General features: G+C 44.7%; 1 protein-coding gene across 1 annotated transcript in view; it reads left to right on the top strand.

The window, feature by feature from the left end:
* The window catches only part of RyR (Ryanodine receptor), a 285,153-nt gene that overhangs the window by 150,365 nt on the left and 114,270 nt on the right, over positions 1–20,518 (top strand). The window contains exons 35-48 of the mRNA XM_075871638.1: positions 1,437–1,553; positions 1,662–1,747; positions 2,576–2,629; positions 3,529–3,695; positions 4,342–4,468; positions 6,942–7,130; positions 8,136–8,505; positions 10,059–10,149; positions 11,144–11,230; positions 12,349–12,513; positions 13,207–13,400; positions 14,813–15,010; positions 16,723–16,860; positions 19,745–19,897. Of these exons, the coding sequence (XP_075727753.1) occupies positions 1,437–1,553; positions 1,662–1,747; positions 2,576–2,629; positions 3,529–3,695; positions 4,342–4,468; positions 6,942–7,130; positions 8,136–8,505; positions 10,059–10,149; positions 11,144–11,230; positions 12,349–12,513; positions 13,207–13,400; positions 14,813–15,010; positions 16,723–16,860; positions 19,745–19,897 (2,136 nt within the window). The remainder of the gene's footprint in view (positions 1–1,436; positions 1,554–1,661; positions 1,748–2,575; positions 2,630–3,528; positions 3,696–4,341; positions 4,469–6,941; positions 7,131–8,135; positions 8,506–10,058; positions 10,150–11,143; positions 11,231–12,348; positions 12,514–13,206; positions 13,401–14,812; positions 15,011–16,722; positions 16,861–19,744; positions 19,898–20,518) is intronic.

The raw sequence follows: 20,518 nt of genomic DNA on the forward strand, positions 1-20,518 counted from the left end.
CCACACGCTGCAAACTATCTTCTGTAAATGTTATACCATTACCAGCTACTGTATTGCCACGTGCGTTTCTTATTTGTCATATGCGTTGTATTTCTGTTTTCGCCCACGGGGCTTGTCTGGATTGCTCACCGCTTGCTGCGTCACGTGTTTCGGAGAGGGTGGGGTTCGCGATTGTTGTGGGTCATTCTCGTGGGATTGCGCGCCAGACGCGAACACTCGAGATTTTTCCGGAGCTTGCACGAGGACCAGTGATAAAGCTGGAATATTTGACGTCACATGCATAAATGTCGACGCGCTTCGCCACTTGTCAGTTCATCGACGACCGACTCTTCGCCGCTGTCAGTGCCGGTGTGCTACTGTAAATCTGACTTTTCGTGTTTCGTTTACCGGTCACAAGTTCGGCCAAACAAACTGTTTGATCTGAACACCCAGTCTGCCGCCTTCATCCATGTCAACACCCTTTGACATTATATTTTATTTTACAACCGACGGCGCTCATGTTGAATTTACGTGTTCTTCTTATTTAGAATTTAATTTTAATTTGTACATTACTGCAGACAGTACTGAAATCAGGACAGGATGCACATAAACAGACACAAAAAAGCAGTAATGTCACTTTTTGCGTAGCAAAGGTGAAAAGTTGTTAATGAATTCCACTTTGGGATTGTTTGAGGAAAGAATGAATATTTAAATAAATTAGATCTTGCGAATACAGGTTTGACGCAATGGCTGTGCTTGTGACGTGAGGCTCGACCGATGTGTTTCTGAAAGTAATCGACATAGTTTATTGCAATCTTAATAAAATAAACCAAAGATAAGAAATTCATCCGCGCCTGTTTTCTTCTTTCAGATAGTAGCTCTAATTCGGCCATCTGTAGCACTTCTGATAGTGAATCAAGATATCTGAAACGTTTTTAAACGTACCGGACAGCTAAGCTTTGCATTTTTTCGAGTTTTTCTATGTTGATTTGGGTATAAGGATTCCAAACAGCACTGCCGTATTCCAAAGAGGGTCTAGTATTTGCTTAGTACGTCATCAACCTAAGAGGAGGGGAGGATCCACCCAACATTGTTAGAAAGATGGCGCTTTGGCATAAAGAACGTAAATGATAACATAAGCCACGCATCACCCATGAACAAGCACGTTGAACTCGTGTATAAGCTGACACAAAGATTGGAAATAATGTCGTTATATCCACTCGTGTAAATACAAACAACAATCAGCATTGGCTACTCTGAAACGGTGAAGACATGTCACGCTGTTTTCTTTGGTATGCATTTGGTAGGAAACTGTTTTTACGTGCACTTGTAGCGTTGTTATTTCTTTGTTGATCATGTTTCCATTCACGCTTATGTGGATCATCATCGGCACATGAAGGTTTACCGAGCTCGCACATAATACAGTGTATATATCCGCTTTGTCTCTTTCACCGCAGAGGAGAATGTCCACCAGCTATAAAGATAACGCACAAGTTGTTCGAGTCCGTGGAGAAGGTGAACTACGAGTTCTTGAGGCTCAGTTTGCCGGTCTGTTGCAACGAACGCCTTATAGAGTGAGTTAAATACGCGTTGACCTATGCGTGGCTTGGCCACTCGTACAAATTATGAATGATCAACTGCTTTCTACTTCTTCTATTGTGCTTGCTCGGTTCGTTACGCAGGGATCTGGAGAAAGAGCACCGATGGGAAGAGGTACGGCGCCGACAGCGGCGAGCACTAGCCGAGAAGTCAAGTGTACGGCATCCAGGTAACCTACAATGTATGCGCCCGTTCCTTAATTTGCTTGAGCTATGGGTCTCTGCTATGCTGCACGCTTCGCACGTTATCGCAATCGCATGGCTTCACACTGAGCAAAAAGCAGTGCGTGTGCGTACGGCAAATGTTGTATCAGACACTAGGTGTATGTTCGGCAAACGTGTCGGAGTTCATTTTCAAAATTGGCATTAGTTTGTTTCATTGGAGACACGAAAATAGGGTAGCTGCATAGTGTAGTAGAAACTATATTGAATGCTAGTTAGCTAACGAAGATATACAAGTGCAGCTCTACACTCGTAAAGGATGGCCCCACTGTTACTAGAAATCTGCATTTTTCATCGGCTTCAGACGGTGTTAGAGTGACATTGCTTGCAGTATTATTCTTCCATTACAATGTATTCATCACTGCGAGCTCTCTCAACTAAAGTTGCACCTGCTTATTGGTCTTGCATTATCAAGTTATCAGGTATCGTGAAGCTTTGTATGCTGCAGGACAGCGGGAGACTTTTTTTTTAGTGCTGGGCTCGCAATTGACCAAAAATACACAATATAACGATGACACTTGTCAGAAGTAAATGGTCTGCAAGGTCACATGAGAAACGCACAACGAAGGCCATGATAATATGTTAGCACCGAAATCAACTAAGAAAACGCTACAGTGACACCTCGACTGTTATTGCAACTGGACAGAAGTCAGAATAGAATAAATTATGTGGCTGCATTGCTAAATTCTCAAAAGAATGCTTCCTCCGCTTTTCGCACAGCAAGTTTTACATTTGTTTTCGATTTTGATAGCTGACACACGTCTGTTTCTTTTTAGCGAACCTGGAGCACCACATGCTTCGCAGCGGCTTCAGCATGTCCGACGTCAAGGGTAAGAATATTCCGCCTTCGCGCCGTGTACATTTTTTTAGAGGAAATGGGCGATCGCACAAACTCCTATGTAGTGGTGTGCTTTCATTTGACGTGCGTTAACTGCACAATCCCTACGTCAAACTCTTTTTTTCTTTATTACGCGCTTTGTTGAATGTGACAAGGCTGAAATTATACATGAGAAAATAGTACGCAGAAAAACAAACAGTGCATCTTAAACTAACACTGCCGAAATCGTCCACATGTGTACTCTATACTCACATATTGAAACTGGACAATTTAGGGTTAACTACAACATATTTTTTGTCTCCACCGTCTTTCGTTCAAACCATATTGAAATAATTTGGGCTCCAACGCATATATCGGAGCATTAACTATTTTTTCAGGTCACATTCGCCGTGACTTAACATAGTTATCATGAGAGATTGCTCATAACAATACCTACAGCAAAAAAAACTGTCACCTTGAACTTGGGGGTACTGTACATGATCAGCTTCTCTAAACGTAATCTCTAGACAAAATACTGTTCAACATGACAAAATACTTACGAACTAGGCAAGAAGCTTTCAGAACAAACTAATTACTATCTTGGTGTGTGCCTAGGAAAATTGTTTTAAATAAGGCTTGCAGATGCACAGGTGATTTGGGGCTAAACATCTCGATGATGTTGCATCTTCGTGCAATGCAAAAATGCCATATTTCGGTTCGCCCAACATCCCAAGTTTTTTTTTTTTACGCTCTCTATGACTTCCGCTGGTCTTGTTCGATTTCGTTTGTTTTTAATATGCAGCTTACAGATTTGGGAGAGTGCACATGGGGTATATGGACCCATGGCATTAAACTATACGGCATCTCGCCAAACAGCACTCAAATTTTACGCGATCTTCATTCCGATTACAGACCTACAGCGCGGCTACTCGGACGAAGGCGGTGACACCGAGGAGCCCATGCACGTGGAACACAGGCCCCCGACACCTCAGCAACGGCGCCGCTCCATGCTCAGCCCCCGCGGTACCACCGGCACCTTAACGAAGACGCAGTCGTTCGATGCTGCCGCCACCCTGCAGGTGAGTCAACCAGCTACGCATGGACCACCACTGACTTAATATCCCAGGCATACATTATTAAAGGGTACCTTAGCTACTCCGAATTCAAAGACAAGACAGTGGTTTTTTGATCGCCCTCACTACCCTTGCTACAGGTGCTCCGGCACTCACGTATAATAATATCGGTGTAAAATATAGGCACTCAGTATTGACCCTATAATGGTTTCGGCTGCATGCCGTGATTCCCGCTTCCACAGTCTAAAACACGCCAAACAAAGTGATGTCAGTTGATATACCAGGATAGTCGTGCAGGCCAAGGCATTGCGTGAACTGAATGGTAAGGCCTGGTAAGAAACAATTCACTAGTGATGTTCCTCGTATCTGGTAAAGAACTCAGTTTCTCATGCCATCACATGAACACTGTAGTCTGTATGCGTCCTCAATTGGGACAAAAGGACAAGAAGCATGAAGAAAGTAAGCGGTTCTTTCTGCATTTGGAGAGGTTAATCGTTTAAGTTTCCTTTAAAGGATGCAAAGTTATACCTCCGATAGCGACTGTTGCTTGGAGTCAATAAGAACGAACGTACACAACAATTTCACGAAAAACAGGTGTGTGTACAGCAAGGGATTGTAGAATGCCTATATTGCTTGAACTCTGCGTGCGCAGGTTCCTGACGGCACCCGTCCGGACCCAAAGCGGCTGCGGGCAGCTTCGAGCGAGGAGGCGCTTAACCGGCTCGGCCTGAAGTCGAAGGCCGGTCAGCGAACCAAAGCGGTCACACCCGAACCCGAGAGTACGCCATCTTTTTCTTGACTAGCGCTATTATGCCGTAGGGGTGCCTTTCAGGAAAGGTGAACCCCATCGCTCGGTCGGCTTGCATTTTTGAAAGAAATCTAACGTTGTGTGTACGTTATTAGTGCGCAGGGAATGTTTCAGAAACAAGAAAGATATAAAGAGTGCGCTAAGATAGAAAAGAGCCTTTTTTATAAAACGATCTCTGCACACTAAGAAAGTATGTTTCTTCCGAAAATTGCAATACCAACCAGCCCAAGTACCCACTCTCTCGGTCGGCATATTGCTTGGGATTTAGTAAGATATAGAACTTTACTAGTTCATTGATGTCATACAAATGACGGCATCCTCCGTTAAAGGGACCATGAGGCGATGAAAAGCAGTACAGTGGATGGACACCATACTTTCAAACTATGGCTTTTACACAACCACTTATGCAGGGCATCACGCACTTGCGCAGGCCAGTGCGTTCTCTCTGGTTCAGCGCGCGCGAGATATAGAGTTTTATGAAATAGGAAGAAATAAAAAGAACGCTTTGCAAAAAACCATGTTCCCCAACGCCACCACATGATTCCTGTTAGAGTGTAAGCGGGAGAGACCACAGCGTCTTGCCAAGCCCCTTGCACAGGCCGGGACACGCTAGCGCGTGAGAGCGTTCCGGCAGTGCTTGAGCCAGCTGTTGCCCATTGGGCGAACTGCACCATAAGCTGCTTCGCATCTAATAATGACATAATTATCGGCATTGTTCTTTGAAACTGTGTAAGAACTAAATGATCTCGAGATATTGTACATGTCGTAATGGAAAAAAAGAGGAGCTGTGAACTTCATAGCCATCGGGATATAAATTATTAGCTGCTCAGGTGGGAAATTTGGTCATGCTGGTGCCCGAATAATTTTACGATACGATGCCTTGCTGCTATACGATCGCATTAACAAGCATTGAAGCATTATTTTAAACTATATTAAACTGCAGACTGGAGCTTGTTGGACGAGATTGGCGCCGGTGGTCGTGTCGGCAGTTCGTATCTCTCCCGTCTCCACACAAGAGGATACGACCTTCCCAATGCTATTTACCGCATGCTTACAGGAGATTGTGAGCGGCTTACAATGGGAAGATATATGAATACGAGTTAATGGACAGTATCTGTTAACCTGCGCTTCGCTGACGACATTGCATTGCTAGTAACTCAGCGTACGAATTGCAACTCATGACTACTCAATCAGACAAGGAGAGTAGAAACGTAGGCCCTGTAATTGTTCTGCAGAAAATGAAAGCAATGTGCAACAACCTCAAGAGAGAACAGCACTTCGAGATGGGTAGCAGTGCTCGTCAAGCTGTAAAGGGGTGCGTCTACATTAGACAGGTAGAAACCGTGGAGCCGAACCTAGAGATTGAAATAGCAGAAGAATAAGAATGGGATAGAACACGTTCGACAAGCATTTTCAAATCATGACTGGTAGATTGCGCCCATCACTCAAGAGGAAGGTTTGTAACTGCTGAACCTTACCGGTACCCACATGCGCAACAGAAACCTAGGGGATACAACTTATTCTGAGCGCTCTATAATCCTCTAAAACAAAGTGGCTTCAACCAAGGCTGTGGACGACGTAGCGAGCAATGCAAAAGAAAAAGATAGGTGTAATCCTAACGGACAAGAATAGCGCAGAGTGTAGCAGGGGACAAACGGCGGTTAAGGACATCATAGCCAAACTCAAGAAGAATGAATGCCATGGGCAGGGCAGATAGCGTGAAGGCAAGGTAACCGCTGGTCATTGGAGATCACAGACTATATTCCTAGAGAAGGCTAGCTAGTCAGCGGGAGAGAGAAAGTAGGTGGGCAGATGACATTGAGAAGTTCGCGTTTCCTAAGGGCAGTAGCAAGAACAGGACTCAGTTGAGTAGCGGAACATGGGACAGGCCTTTGTTCTGCAGTTGAGCGTAGTCAGGCTGGTATACGTAGCCCACGGCTGTTCACTGGTTTCAGCGTTGTGAGCTGTATAGTTACCGTGGTCGCCGCGGAATGTCGCCTCGTTCCCGCGTGCACGGTCACAATCAAACTGAAAGTTGGCCGCACGTGTGTAAAAAAATTAAGTGCTCGAGGTCACCACGGACACAGGCGAAGGGATACACTATATTAGAGCCATGTTATCCCGCTTCCAGCATCACTTTGCGAATGCTCGTAACTATCATAGAAAACAGAGAGCACTTGAAGCGTGCGACGAATTTTCATTACTCTGATCGTACTTGACAGGCTCTAAACTTTTGTAGCACACGATTTGCAAGTAACCAGACAACGAATTCTCAACAACAAGCCCACACTATCATCGTTGCAAGAAGAAACACGTGGTGAGCCCGACACTTGATATTTGAAGATTTGTAACAGCGTGATGACTAAATTTGTTACGTCACAATGTGCACAGCAAGGACCATCCTTTCCAACCCTCATCTCGCCACATGCTTTGGGCCCTTGCAGGCAAATCCAAGCGTCGTGGCAAGTCTCCTTTCCGCTTCTTCCGGAAGAAGGAGGAGAAGGAGGACGCCAGCGCGGCCAAAACCGCTGAAACCATTCAAGTGCCCCCTTCGACAAAAGCGGGTCAGCAGCAGACCATGTCACCGCCCTTGCTCACGGTGCGGCCCCCGTCCGTCCACAGACTGTCACCAGGTGAGTGCATACAGGAATGACTGCCGCACCTTGAACTTCGATAAAGAACGGGCATCAGCAGGCGGGGATGTAAAAGAGGCACGGCGTCTCTGAAGCCACTCCAGGACTGGCCCCCCTATCCAAGCTGCGCCAGTGATTTATTAACCTTTCTAACCGTGACAAAACATGGGTTCGCACCCTCCTCCCATCCAAGACAAAATCCTGGTCGATGCCCATGACTGCACACTGTCGCCATCGGTGCACTGAATGATATTATTTCACTGATACATAACCCGCCAGAATGAGGGCATCACATTTCTTAAAATGGCAATGAAAGGACAAATAATATGGGCACATAAGATGTGTATAGGCAACTCGACAAGCCTTCCTGCCTCATAAAATAAAATCTGTAGAGGGCGTCCATTTTTAAATGGTAAAATGCATCGATATACAATAACAATATATCACCCAGCTAATGCAAAACAATGTGTTAAATAGAATTTTCAGTATATGAACGCATGTATATTCTGTAAATGCTTTAAAAACTATTTAACACGTCTGCAATTTAATTCAATATTATCGGGTATGCATTGTAGACCTAGGACAGATATTGTCATGAATCATTTGAGAGAACATGGTAGCAGGTAATATCTAGTTTTCTCTACGTGCGACTTTCTTTTTCTATAGTTCTTCCTAAAAATTACTCTTTTAGCCTCCCTGATGCTGTATTTTGGTGAATCTTGGCTTCAGCTACGATTATATATCTATATTAATGACTAACATTGTTCGCTTGCCTGCTTCGGGCATTTTTGCCGTCATCAAACACCACCTCCTCTGGCTCACGGCGCTGTCACTAAACGCGGAAGTTTGTGAAAACACATTCAGTTCACAATTTTTCGTAGTTTCCACCAGTATTGAAGGGTGTCTCTACCGTTTTCAAGAACCAGTCTTTCGATTAGGATGAAAATCATGTCAGCCAGATATTGTAGCTGTTCAGTATCCCTTCAACCGCGAAACCACTCACAGCTCCCAGCAACCAACTCCTGTGCCCACCTGTGCCCGAGCGACCCAGCACGCTGTCTTCGCCGACGAGTCCCGGCAGTGGAAGCGGAACCGGAACCCTGCCCCGCAGCGGAAGTTTCCGCCGGCCCTCCCTCACTCCCGGCCCGCCACCAATGGCCACCGACGAGAGTGGGGACCACCTGGACCCCTCGGTGCTGGACCTGGTGGACGAATACTTCTTCGGCCTCAGAGTGTTCCCCGGACAGGACCCGAACCACGTGTACGTCGGCTGGGTCACCACGTCGTACAAGTTCTACGACCGCACCTTCGGCAACTCTAAGGTGCGCAAGGTTGCCTTCCACGGGCTCAGTGAAGATGGTCTCGTTCACCAAGTGTAAGTAAAAGTAAACGTACTTCTCAAATAGATATGAAAGAAATACTTCAAGGAATATCACTGGAAGCAGCGTCTGAAAAGTTGGCTCGTCTTCATCAAGGCTGCTACAGTCCTAATGAAGGGAAGTTAACTCACCGAAGCCTTGGCTTCAATGATATTTTCTGTTGACAAATCTTTCATTTCTTCAAATCTTCATATTCCTACAGTTGCGTTCAGCATGGGTTCGTATATCTATGCAGAGCCGATCGAGGTACCTATTAATAAATGACTTTGAAGACTTTTAAATTAGTAATTGATATTGAAGGTGTTCCACGTTTCAAAACTACCGTGTCATTTTCAGAAATGCCATTGTGAGTGCCTCTGAACGAATTGTGACCACACGGAGTTGTTTAAGCTTTCTAAATTTACCAAACAAGTATTTTTAGCGTTTGCTACTCATCGAAGCGTGGCCAGTTCGGGTATTGAACCCGTGTCCTCAAGCACAACGCCGCGTAACCTTACGAGCTAAGCTACCACGGCAAGTTCGATTTTGAAAGCCCCTCTATGCTCTATTTGAGCAAAAGGTAATTACAACGTCCACCAAGTAGATGACCAAGACCGTTAGTTCGCTTTGAGCTGCCGTTACTTTAGGTGACGCTAATTAACTGAAAATACTACAAAATAACTGGGTACGTGCCCTACACAAGCCTCCATTTCCCTAGGTGTAGCAAGCAGCTTTCCTTTTTATTTCAGACTGGCTGACGAACACAGTTTGAGCAATTGTTGGACAATTGCATAAACCATTTTAACGTGGCTCTCTGTTGTATCGCGGGGCCGTAAGCTGGTCGTCAGATCACGTAAGTTTCATCGAATGTGGGGAAGTGAGCATCTATCAGAATTTAGACAGGTGATTACTGCGTCAAAAACGCTGGGTACACTTCAATATAAACGTCACATACACTGCCTCAACTCGACTTTTGACTGATATCGCTACCATAAAATTTATCAAAAGTGTACTGGTGAGAGCGAATTCTCGATACTGTATACCCATAAAGCAGACTTAAACTACCTGAAATTTTGTGGTACTTGTTGGGTCTACGGTATACCAGTAAATATTACGTAAGGCTTTATGTCACATAACGACTGCGTAATTATGAGTCACACCATGGTGGAGGGCTCCGAAAATTGCTATGTGGTGTTCGTTTGTGCACACTGACATCGTGGAGGAAACGACAATCTAGCATCTCACTTTCTTTTAAATACAACATTCGTGACCAAAATAGAACGCGCAACCTTTGGTTCAACGGTCGACCTTCATAATCGCTCTACCCTTATGGCAGAACTCCAGCGTAAAGACCCCCTCGCAGAATTGGCTAACCGATTCAACAGTGACATGCAAAAAACTCAATACTCGTGTTTAATTTCTGTGTAGACTAATGTCATCTTATGACTTCTGTGTAGACTTATGCCACTCGTAGTGCATATACGCTATCTAATGTAAACAGCAGAGCGGTATATCTCAAGAACAACATAGTTTGATTATTTGCGCAAGGTCACACATTCTCTTCTTGCAGCCTGGAACGCCAGAACTGTTACATGTTGTGTGCGGGACAGTTGGCCGCTGAAGTCAGCCAGGGTGACACGGCAGGCCGCTCGGCCAATCAGGTATGTTAGTGCTTATCACGAGATAACCATAATGCCACTGCCTATCACCTGCTCAACCGCGATAAGCCACGCCCACTCGCCTAGAGACTGCGCACCAATTTAGATATGCCGTCACGCTTGTTGAAGCTGAGCTAGCCACGTGTAATAGCCATGACGCCATCTACATAGCACTCCGTATGCGGCGCTCCATGTGCGGTGCTTCATCGGCAAGTAACGTTAGCACTTTTGAAAAGCGGATGCTCTAGAACCCGATCGACCTTCTCTCGTATTTAATAGACCAAAGAAGCGGCTGACACCCGAAAATGAAGCCTCGTACAAGAAAAGACAACTTACTGCCAAGCGAGAAAACGCGGCTTCACTGTTTAAGCCATGCGCGGGTTAGCGCAAGCTTGGCCATACTTCATTTGTTTAAAGCAGTTTCCAGATAATACAGTAGTTATCTGTAGCAACAAGTAGATGAAACAGGTGCTTTTATTTTGGTAGTGTTTTTATAAACACGTTTTTCGAACCTCGAAGCCTGCTGTTCTCATGCTCAGGCGTCATTGTGAGGTAATATTTTCTCCCTTTAGATTCTATCGCTTAGATCGCCCACTACTGTCCAATTTCAGATCCTAGTGATAGCGAGGGCGGCTTGGAATTGTACTATTGAGGACATGCGGAGGGTAACAGTTGGAACAAAATTTTGACGTTACCACACGCGTTGTTTGTCAGAGGCGTAGCTGAAAGGTGTACCCCTCCACCCTCCAAGAAACTTTTTTTGCCATGTCATACAGTACTTGAATGACCATTTCCAAGAAGTGCCTTCCTCCCCAAACCAAAAAGGGGCCCTGCCCCCCTCCCTCCCCCGTCGAAATGAATGTGGCTGCCCATCCTTGTTCCTTGAATCAGCAATGTTTTGTTGCAGTGCCGCTCGTTGCGCCACATGCGTAGGGTAGAGAGTCCAGCCGAGTTTTCTGCTCCGGAACTTGTGTTCATTATTCGCTATTTTTCTCAGGGGATGTACGTGGGGTGCCACATCGATGTCGCAACCGGCATGATTACATTCAGCGCTGACGGCCACATGACGAGGCAGCGCTTCAAAGTAAGTAGCACGCACTATATTTTCTTGAGTGGTCATGAATTTGACGTTTCACATTACTATACACAGAACGCCATATTGTTTTCAGAAATGGAGGATTTTAGCGGTGCACAACACTTTATTATACAGAAAATCACGTTGCCGTGGCCTTCTCTACAATTTGGTGAGCTTGTTTGGGGGCTGTAAAAAAGAAAAAAAACTAAAGTACGAGCCTCTTTATTGGTTCTTCAAGGAAGTTATAACAAGCAGGTGTTCGCAAACAGACGCGCAAACTTCAACGCAGTAAAATTCAACTGTTTGTTTAGCCTTGTAATGACCACGAACATGTCTTCAGAAAAATTGCGAGAAAACGCTCAATGCTTTTACTATTCTTGTGCAATTAATTTTAAGAAAATTGTTAATGAAGCTTTGTTAGAGGCATAATTATAAATAATATTTGCAAATAAATATTTATTATCGTACAATATCTAGGTCGCTGTACTTTCTTTATAACATGTTAAAACTGAAATAATTGCTTGTCATCACACCTAAAGCAGCTTTATCAAGGTACCAAATATGTATTGAGGTACCAAATATCATACAGTGGGCATTACAGGGCTAGGCAGCATTAATGGAAGGAAGACGGAAACAAACCCTTCATAGAAACGTTCGTATCACAGTGGCGAGATCAATATTCTGTGCTCTACTCCACCAGTGCCCTCCACCCTCTCTCTCGATACTTCCTGCATCTCTTCTGGTTTCGCACTATACCTTCAGAATTTGCCCACTTTTCATCAAGCAACATAATATTCCAAGTATAATAGATGACGAAATAGCATGAAGTCACCTTAGGCTTCGTGACATTCGGTGCCGTTTGTGTTAATGATGGTGGAGGACTTCGGATATATTTTACCTCTTCAGTTTACCAGGATTTATTGATAAGTGGACTGGCTACTAAAAGAAGTACGGTAACTGTACATCTGCGTAAGAAGGAACTTAGTTGGAACACTGCAATGTGCGTCTCTTATTCACCATCACGTTGGCGTGCAGTTTTGAATAATGATTTCAAAAGCAGCTAGAATAATGTAAACTCCATATGAAGGAACTTGAGGTGCCAGTTCTACGCATTGTTCGTGCCGCAGATGGAGCCAGGTACAAAGCTGTTCCCGGCAGTGTTCTTCGAGGCGACCAGCAAGGAGGTGATACAGTTCGAGCTGGGACGCACGCCCACTACGTTGCCGCTGTCGGCGGCCCTGCTGCACACGACTAGCAAGCATCTGACGCCGCAACTGCCACCAAGGCTAAAAGTACGTCACGCATACAGATTACAAGCCATTGCCAGTAGCTTTCCCCTTCTGCTTAGGTTAGCTTGTCTGCTATGGACTGAAAACAAAAAGACAGAGTAACTCTGACTTGAGAGCAAAAGTTACTGAACGTTGAACAATGCATCGGATAGCGATAAGTCGCGCCTTCTGTGGTGCGTTTAAACTACGGATATTCTGAATTACAGACGAAAGTTTTGGTTGTGTTACACCCAGTGCTCACCTTTTTTTTGCTTTTAAGCTACATTGCCTTACTTTTCACAGTATAACTCATCTCGTACTGCAAGTATTACCTTTCGAAATATTTTTCAGTTGACAGCTCTTCGAAGTGAAGTGAAGTTTATTTCCTTTCATACAAAGGAGGAAGCCGGGCCTTCCCCCTTTGTATGCAAAATGCATCAAGGCACTGTCCCGTTCTCATAATTCAGAAATATGTCCCAGCGACGCCAAGATTTGTAAGCGCATCTACTTTCACCCAAATAAGACTGCATTTTTAACGTTTGCTGTTAGAATTGCTTTCGAAACATGGGTATCAACGCGAATTCAAAATTCCCGCTTCCTCGTTGAGGCGGGAAGTCGTTTATCTTAATTTAACAGTCCAATCTTGCGATTCGTTTTACTGCCGTTGCGCCATCTAGTGCACAGCACGGCGTCACTCCGTGCATTCGTGGTTTTCAGGTCCAGTGCCTGCAGCCGTACATGTGGGCTCGCGTGCCCAACGTAAACCTTCGACCGCACGCACTGCGTTTGTCCGAGGTCCGCGGATGGAGTATGCTGTGCGAGGACCCGCTCTCCATGCTGGCCCTTCACATACCCGAAGAAGACCGATGCATCGACGTGCTCGAGCTCATTGAGAACGAACGCCTGCTCAAGTGAGTCTCGCGCAACTGTGTGAGAGAAGCTTCTTTGGTGTGACCGTTTTGCGCCAGCTGATTGCTTTGTTGCCTATTGGTGGTACTTATATAAGATTCCTAAGGTATGATTTCAGACAGGACAATAAAACACACATTAATATTTGTTATATAAGTGACAAGGACATTATGGCCGAGGCAAGAAAGGTTGGGCAAAGGATTTTATTTAAGAAAAATAATTCCAGGACAAATAAACACATATATGATAGAGTTGGTACAAAAATTTAGTAGTACAGCTTTTTTTTATGGCCGTCAACCTTATCAGGCTACTATGTTCGAGAAGATATCGAAGTGCCCATTTCTCCTTGGCATAGAAAGATCTGTAGACATAGTATAGCGTCGTGGCCTACCACCTTTGATCGCATACTACCACCAGCTTGGTCTGCCTCGGTTGATAATTGGCTATGGTGCTTGGCTGCTGAACCGAGGTCACTGGTTCGATCACGGCCATGGTGGTCGTGTTCCAGTGGAGGCGGAACGAAAGAGGCCCGTGTGCTGAGTGACCTCAGTGCTCTTAAGCAACACCAGATGCTTCTAAATTCCGGAGGCCTTCGCTACGGCATCTCTCATAGCATGCCTAGCGCATAAGTTCGTGCGGTAGCAGTTGTTAGTACTGTTACTGGAGTCGAATAGCGACAAATGCTAGTTAGTGCTGAACGAAATTGACTAATATCGGCTCGTATTGCCTGAATTAAATGACGCAATCACAAGCGATGGTTCCGCTTTATTTGACGATACTGCAGTATGCGAGTTTCTGCAAAGTTTGTAGCAGTTCTCCCAGTACCAAAAAAACAACAAAAACTGCCGCCATCATAGACAGGCATGCACCACGGAAATCAGCTTAATCCCACTGCTCAGCTGTGGGCGTCTAAACCTTGAACCAAGAGACCGCCCAACTCACGAGTATGTAATGAAACATTTTGTGTAGCACACCAGGAAATGATCATAATAAACACGAACCTATTTGCGCTGAAAGTCAACGCGGGCAAGCCTAGCATCATTTAGGCAAAGTCAATCAACGACCTATAGAACCAACCTAGCAACAATGTGCATCATTTTTCCCAGGCCTAGAAACGACCTCAAAGCAACCTAGCAACCACCTGCATCACAGCCTAATTAGGCCTAGAAACGACCTCGAATCAACCTAGCAACCACCTGCATCGCAGCTTAGTTAGGCCTAGGAACAACTGAGAAGCAACTTAGCAACAACCTGCATCACGTAGCTTCGGCCTAAAAACAACCTATAAATAACTAGATTCCTCTGCAGAATTGTCCATTTTCGTTATTTCTATGTTTGCGTGACTTAGTACAAACGTTGCCAATTGATCTCTTCTTGTTTTTATTAACTTTCTCATCACCTTATTCTCTTGCAGTTTCCACGCGCACACTCTGTCTTTGTACGGGGCGCTGTGCTTCCAGGGCAACCATCGGGCAGCGCATATGATTTGCTCGCACGTTGATGAGAAGCAGCTCATGTACGCCATACAGAGCGAGTACCTCTCGGGACCGCTGCGAACGGGTTTCACCGACCTGCTCATCTCTCTTCACTTGGAGTTCCATGCGTACGCGAGGTATGTTGAGGATTATTGATTTGAGTTCTTTAGGACTACGATACATGCAAGGAATAACGAGTCATGCAAACGAAGAGTCTCAGGTTGACGATATTGAAATACCTTGGTATAACGCATTGAGAAGTCCAAGATGGTAACATGGTGACATGGTAACATTCCGAAAGGCATTATTTGCGCTGGTTGCAGTGCACTTGCTTCACTTGTTAGTGAGTCATACACAAATATACAGTGTTTACTGTACTGTGTGCAACATACCACATCCTACAGGATGCAGTGTGGCAGTATATGTGTGTATGACTCACCAACAAGTTAACATGCTACCTAACTTTGGTGATTTGCTTACAGAAAAAAAAAAAAAGATTTGAAATATTGGTAGGTTCATATATATATGCAACTGACTTCACCTATTCATTGTCAGGCATGCATGCTAGACACCGTTTCTTGGTGCAGTATTATCAGTGGCCCTTGCGTCTTAGAACTCCACCGATTCTAAATATTGAGCCCTCTCCCCCCAGGCCATCGGCTTAGCCGAGAGGGAGAAGTTAACTGTTTCTAAAGTTTCAATCGTTTATTTCCACGTTCACATGCATACATAGAAACGCATGCATGCACATAAATACATTAAGCGTGGCTAAACGATCCCCCGTCCCCCCCCCAAAAAATTGCGGGCTACGCTACAGACGTGGGCTATAATTCACAGCCACATTTTGTAAATATGTACGTACACGACACACAACCAGTGAGAACTTTCTGGCTCACGCTTCCCGAGTGGCGTCCTTGACGCGTTTCATTTTTGATAGGCACGCATAAAGCCTTATATACTCACGTGTTAATTGAATATGTAGTCTTATAAATTAATGCTTGCGCTTTGGGTGGCCGACTAGAAATTTTACGAAGGCCGAAAAAATCCTGTTGTTTAAACGCTATTTGATTTCATCCAAAGAAGAGGGCTCGGTCAAAGGGGTTATCTTTAAATTTATTATTCAGATTTGCAATTAGAAGGCTTATGAAACCATTACTACATGAGCATGGTGAATGATCATGTGCATGGTAGTATCATGAGAGCAAATGTCGCTGACGCAGTGCGACAATCGTTGTTATCTCACTTACGGGAACATAAAGAACAGTTCCTCCGATAAGGAGCCGCTCGGCAGGTAGAAATGGTGATCATCGTTATGAAATCGTATACTTTTCTTTATAAAAAAAGATTTGATCTTTCTGTGTTCTGTTTCGGTTTGTAATAAAGGTTGCGCGAAAGTTCCCGCTTGTCCTTGCCCCACCTCGATTTTTTCCTATGTGTTCGAGCTCCTATTATTGTAATCAAGTAATGCTAGCCCCGTCTCACATGCATGCTCCAGAGAGGCATGAGCTTGGACTTTTGTACAGAGTTTCAAGTTTTCTTCAGTGGTACATATTGGCATGATGATTTATTGCTAAGGGCTTTTCTTCTGCGTATTAATGTACCACCTTTTTCCTTTTTTCGGTAGCTATTGAATGAATCAACTTTGTTTAAAGGCCGGCAGCATTCATAAGGCGAGGTGGGTGGAAGAGGGGTTCACCCCTGTCTCTTCTCACCTCTTGAGAGTTCTCTCTTTTTTTTTCTTTGAGAAAAGAAGAAACGCAAGAACAGTAAGCGGCCAAAGGCGCGTGTACTGTTATACTTCGAATCATTTTAGAGCCGCAATGAGTTTCGCTCTTTTGCCACTTTGCAGGAGCTTGACCCAGAACGAGTTCATCGTGCCTCTCGGTCCCGACATCCGTGCGCTCTACGAAGAGCCGTTGAGGGCTCATTCCTTCTGCACCTTGGAGTGTGTCTCCATACGACCTGATATGGCCTTTTCCGAAACAAGGTAAGACCCGCTGAAAGCGCACAACACCCTCGCAGGTACAGCACGCATAGAGATATATAGTTATACTTCCGTCAATGCCGCGCGCAAAGGTTGCGCTCCCGAGCTGAGGCGCGGTCTGACGAAGTCAAACACTCCATGACGACAGAAAAAGTAGTTACTGTGTTTTGCTGTAAACTCGCCTAATTAGCGCACCTGACACTGCACAAACGCAAACGGAAACTAAATAGAACACAACGGAGCACTGACTGAAGTCGCTGGTAGCAGCCAACCAGCACTCCTGGTGTCTCGTGTGCCCACTTTGTGTAAAATCACTTCCTTTGTGCCGTCTTAGGCACTGTGATCATTCATGTGACAATCAACTCGACCAACACATTACATTAAGGAGCAGCAAGTCGTTTGTTCCAGGATGTCGTTATTATGTAGGGATGAAAATGGCCAAAGGCAGCAAAAGATGAAAAATTTTGAACATGCGTGGCTAGTAAGTGCAGACGGACCGGTATAGAAAGAATGGAAGACGAGAAGAAAGCGCACAATACAAGATAAAAGGTACACACTCTAAAAGGCAGTGACGGTGGTTGTACCTCGACATGTCAATGAGAAACCAAGGAAAATCGTGGAAGCTGCCGAAATACCGCGACTGCCAGACGGATGCATTAGTGCATCGCAAGAAGCGTTACCACAAAGAACAAAAACAAAAAAACACTATTTTTGATTTTGCGATAATGGGCCGGGGGCTAGGGGCGTCCACCAGATATAACACTGCCTCCCGTACCTCGTTTGTAGTGTCTACCTTGTATCTTGTGTTGTACGCATTATGTCCTTAATATTCTTTTTATAACCGTATATCTGCATTCATTAAAAACGTTGTCAAGAAAAAACCTCAGTTAGAAATTGAAGCGTTTCAAATATTGTGCATAGGGGGCAACACAGAGACAGTGCCACGCAATTAATTGTGCCAAACAATAATATTAAGGTTTGTGTTTTCTCGCTCGAACACTCCGCGTTCGCTTCAATGCTACCGTAGGAGCATTAACGAGGCATGCGCCGAAATATGAGAAGGAGCTGGTGCTGGTGCCGTTCCTGTTTCCCGTGTTCGCGCCAATTGCGCTCAGTGATTTCGACTGCAGCTGTTGGCTCTGGTTACGTCTTGGCGAAACAGTGACCGTGAACCTACATTTCGATTTACTTGCTTGGATACTTCTGTCATCACTGCCTTCTTCTCCCCGCTACGCTTCCCCTGCGGTGTAACTTCTTGTTTAGATGTGTGTTTACTCGTGTTTACCGATTACACGACTTAGACTCCTCCTCGCCTGCGAAATCTAAAATGCTATATGACGCTGATTGCCCTCACATCGTTCATGACTTACTCGAAGTACTGTGGTCATAGACTTACGTTAGGAAAATACACGCAAGATAGATAGGAGTTATTGCTCAGGTGCAATACGCGACTACATAGGGTGAATGCACTTTGATTGCAAAAGCCGCGTTGTTTTGATCAGCAAGGGTGCATAATATCTTCAGAACGCTCATCAAGCAGGATGTAGTGCTCAGTGAAGGCTTAAAGATCCGAAGTGTAGGCTTGCGTCGCTTTCGTCCAAATAATGCGTATCGATGAAGAATATTTTATTAAAAGAGAAACTCTTAGTATTGATGTACTGCCCCGCCACGGTGGTCTAGTGGCTAAGGCACTAGGCTGCGGGATTCGATACTGCAGGTTGCGGGATCGAATCCCGGCGGTGGCGGCTGCATTTTCGATGGAGGCGAAAATGCTGTAGGCCCATGTGCTCAGATTTGGGTGCACATTGAACAGCCCCAGTTCCAAGTTTTCGGAACTCTCCACTACGGCGTCTGTCGTAATCACATGGTGGGTTTGGGTCATTAGAACCCACATATCAATCAATTAGTATTGATGTACTGCTCACTTAGCAATTATTAAACTGGGCGTTCGCAAGTCTTTCTCTTTTCGACCGCGAGTATATAGGAAGGTCGCATTGAGAATATGTTTATTATTTTTTGTTTGTTGTGAACTAATTACTGCTAAAGAATATGTAGTATGACAACTGGATACCAAAAGACCGTGGCGTAGCTAGAAGGTGGCACACCAGGCTCGTGACTTGATCCCGCCCCGAAATAATATTTTCATTATTACATACAGAGCCGAGAATGAAACTAGACAACATCAGCCTCCCAAGCCTACACTTGAAACCAAGACAGTGCCTCCCCCCCCCCCTCAAAAAAAAAATTCTGCCTACCAACCTGGCCACATATAACACATTTGTATATAACTAGAATGTGTTCTTTTTGCATTACGACTGGTGCATCTTGCGTGCGTGAGAAAATAGAGTGAGGAGACGTGAGGGAACAACCTAGCCGGCCTGCTCAGGTTCAGTATTAAGTTGCCAGCACAGCTGCCCTTAAGCGGAACGGCAACATAGCGGCCATATTTGAAATTCACACTGCATAAACTTCATTTCCTAACCTCCAACCTAGGCGCAACTGCCTCTGTAGAGGTACTCTTTGCTTTCACAACCATTACTCTTTTTCCAAGTTTTGTCAGAGCGAAGTCTTATCAGAGCGATAAGTCTTGTCAGAGCGCAGTCAGAACGAAAGCTTGAAGTAATTATTGTTGTTGAAAACAAACAGGCTTGTACATGTTCTGCTCATGTACATTCCGATTTCTAGGTCACTGAAATAACCAGGTAATGGGAATTATTCCGAAATGGTCGTCAATTACGATACGTCACGACACAAACAAATACACTCACGCACACACAGAGGCACGCACGCTTGTACGAGTGCTCGTGCCGTTTCAACTCAATTAACAGTATGTCTATGCAGAATATGTCGAGGATGTTGAATTCAAGCGAAATATTTTGTGACGCAGGGAGACAGTGGAGTCAATCGCCGACCTTAGCACTCCCTACTTCCCAGTGGACACCCTCAAGCAGTTCGTCATTGAAGCCCTTGCTGATGCCGTCAAGAAGGACAGCCGCCCTAACCGTGACCCAATTGGTGGCAGCAACGAAAACCTGTTTGTGTATGTTTAACAGTGTTGGCACCTGCCCTATGAGTGCGAATATGTGATTGTTTTAACTAGGGGACGAAACTTTCGCTTCGAAGAACGCATGGCAGCTAAAATTTACTGGTGGCCCATTTAACTCTAGCTGCAACTTTGCAGAACGGATGTGCAGCTACACGCTATACAATGACAGGTCACAAACACGTTGTTACCGTACTCACGGCATTACTATTCAAGCAGCTACAGCAAACAGTAACTGCTAAGTTCAAGATTGCCTTTCGCGGCATGTGATGGCACTATGAACAAAAAAGGTAATATAGGTTTAGACCTAAAAGTCACAAAATGTGTGCATCAAAAGCTCTTTTTTCCAAAGTTTGAAAGTATTTTTGTGCAAAGTTTGAAGTTTCATGACTGAAGGTTAAATGCTGTATCTCAATTAGCAAATTCAAAATATGTTAAAGAAGGCACTCTTTTGTTTTCACGTGTAGAGTTTACTTTCAAGTAATATTTATTTTGTGCAGTGTTTAATGTGTGAAGTTCTCTTGCATTGCATAATCAGTAAAAAGGCCTTGCCATAGCATTACTTCTCTTACTTCTGGTTGATTCTCTTTGTCCCTTCTTAAAACCAGAAATTGAGGG

The sequence above is a fragment of the Rhipicephalus microplus genome, chromosome 8 (genome assembly GCF_043290135.1).
Source record: "Rhipicephalus microplus isolate Deutch F79 chromosome 8, USDA_Rmic, whole genome shotgun sequence".
NCBI classification, from domain to species: Eukaryota; Metazoa; Arthropoda; class Arachnida; order Ixodida; family Ixodidae; genus Rhipicephalus; species Rhipicephalus microplus.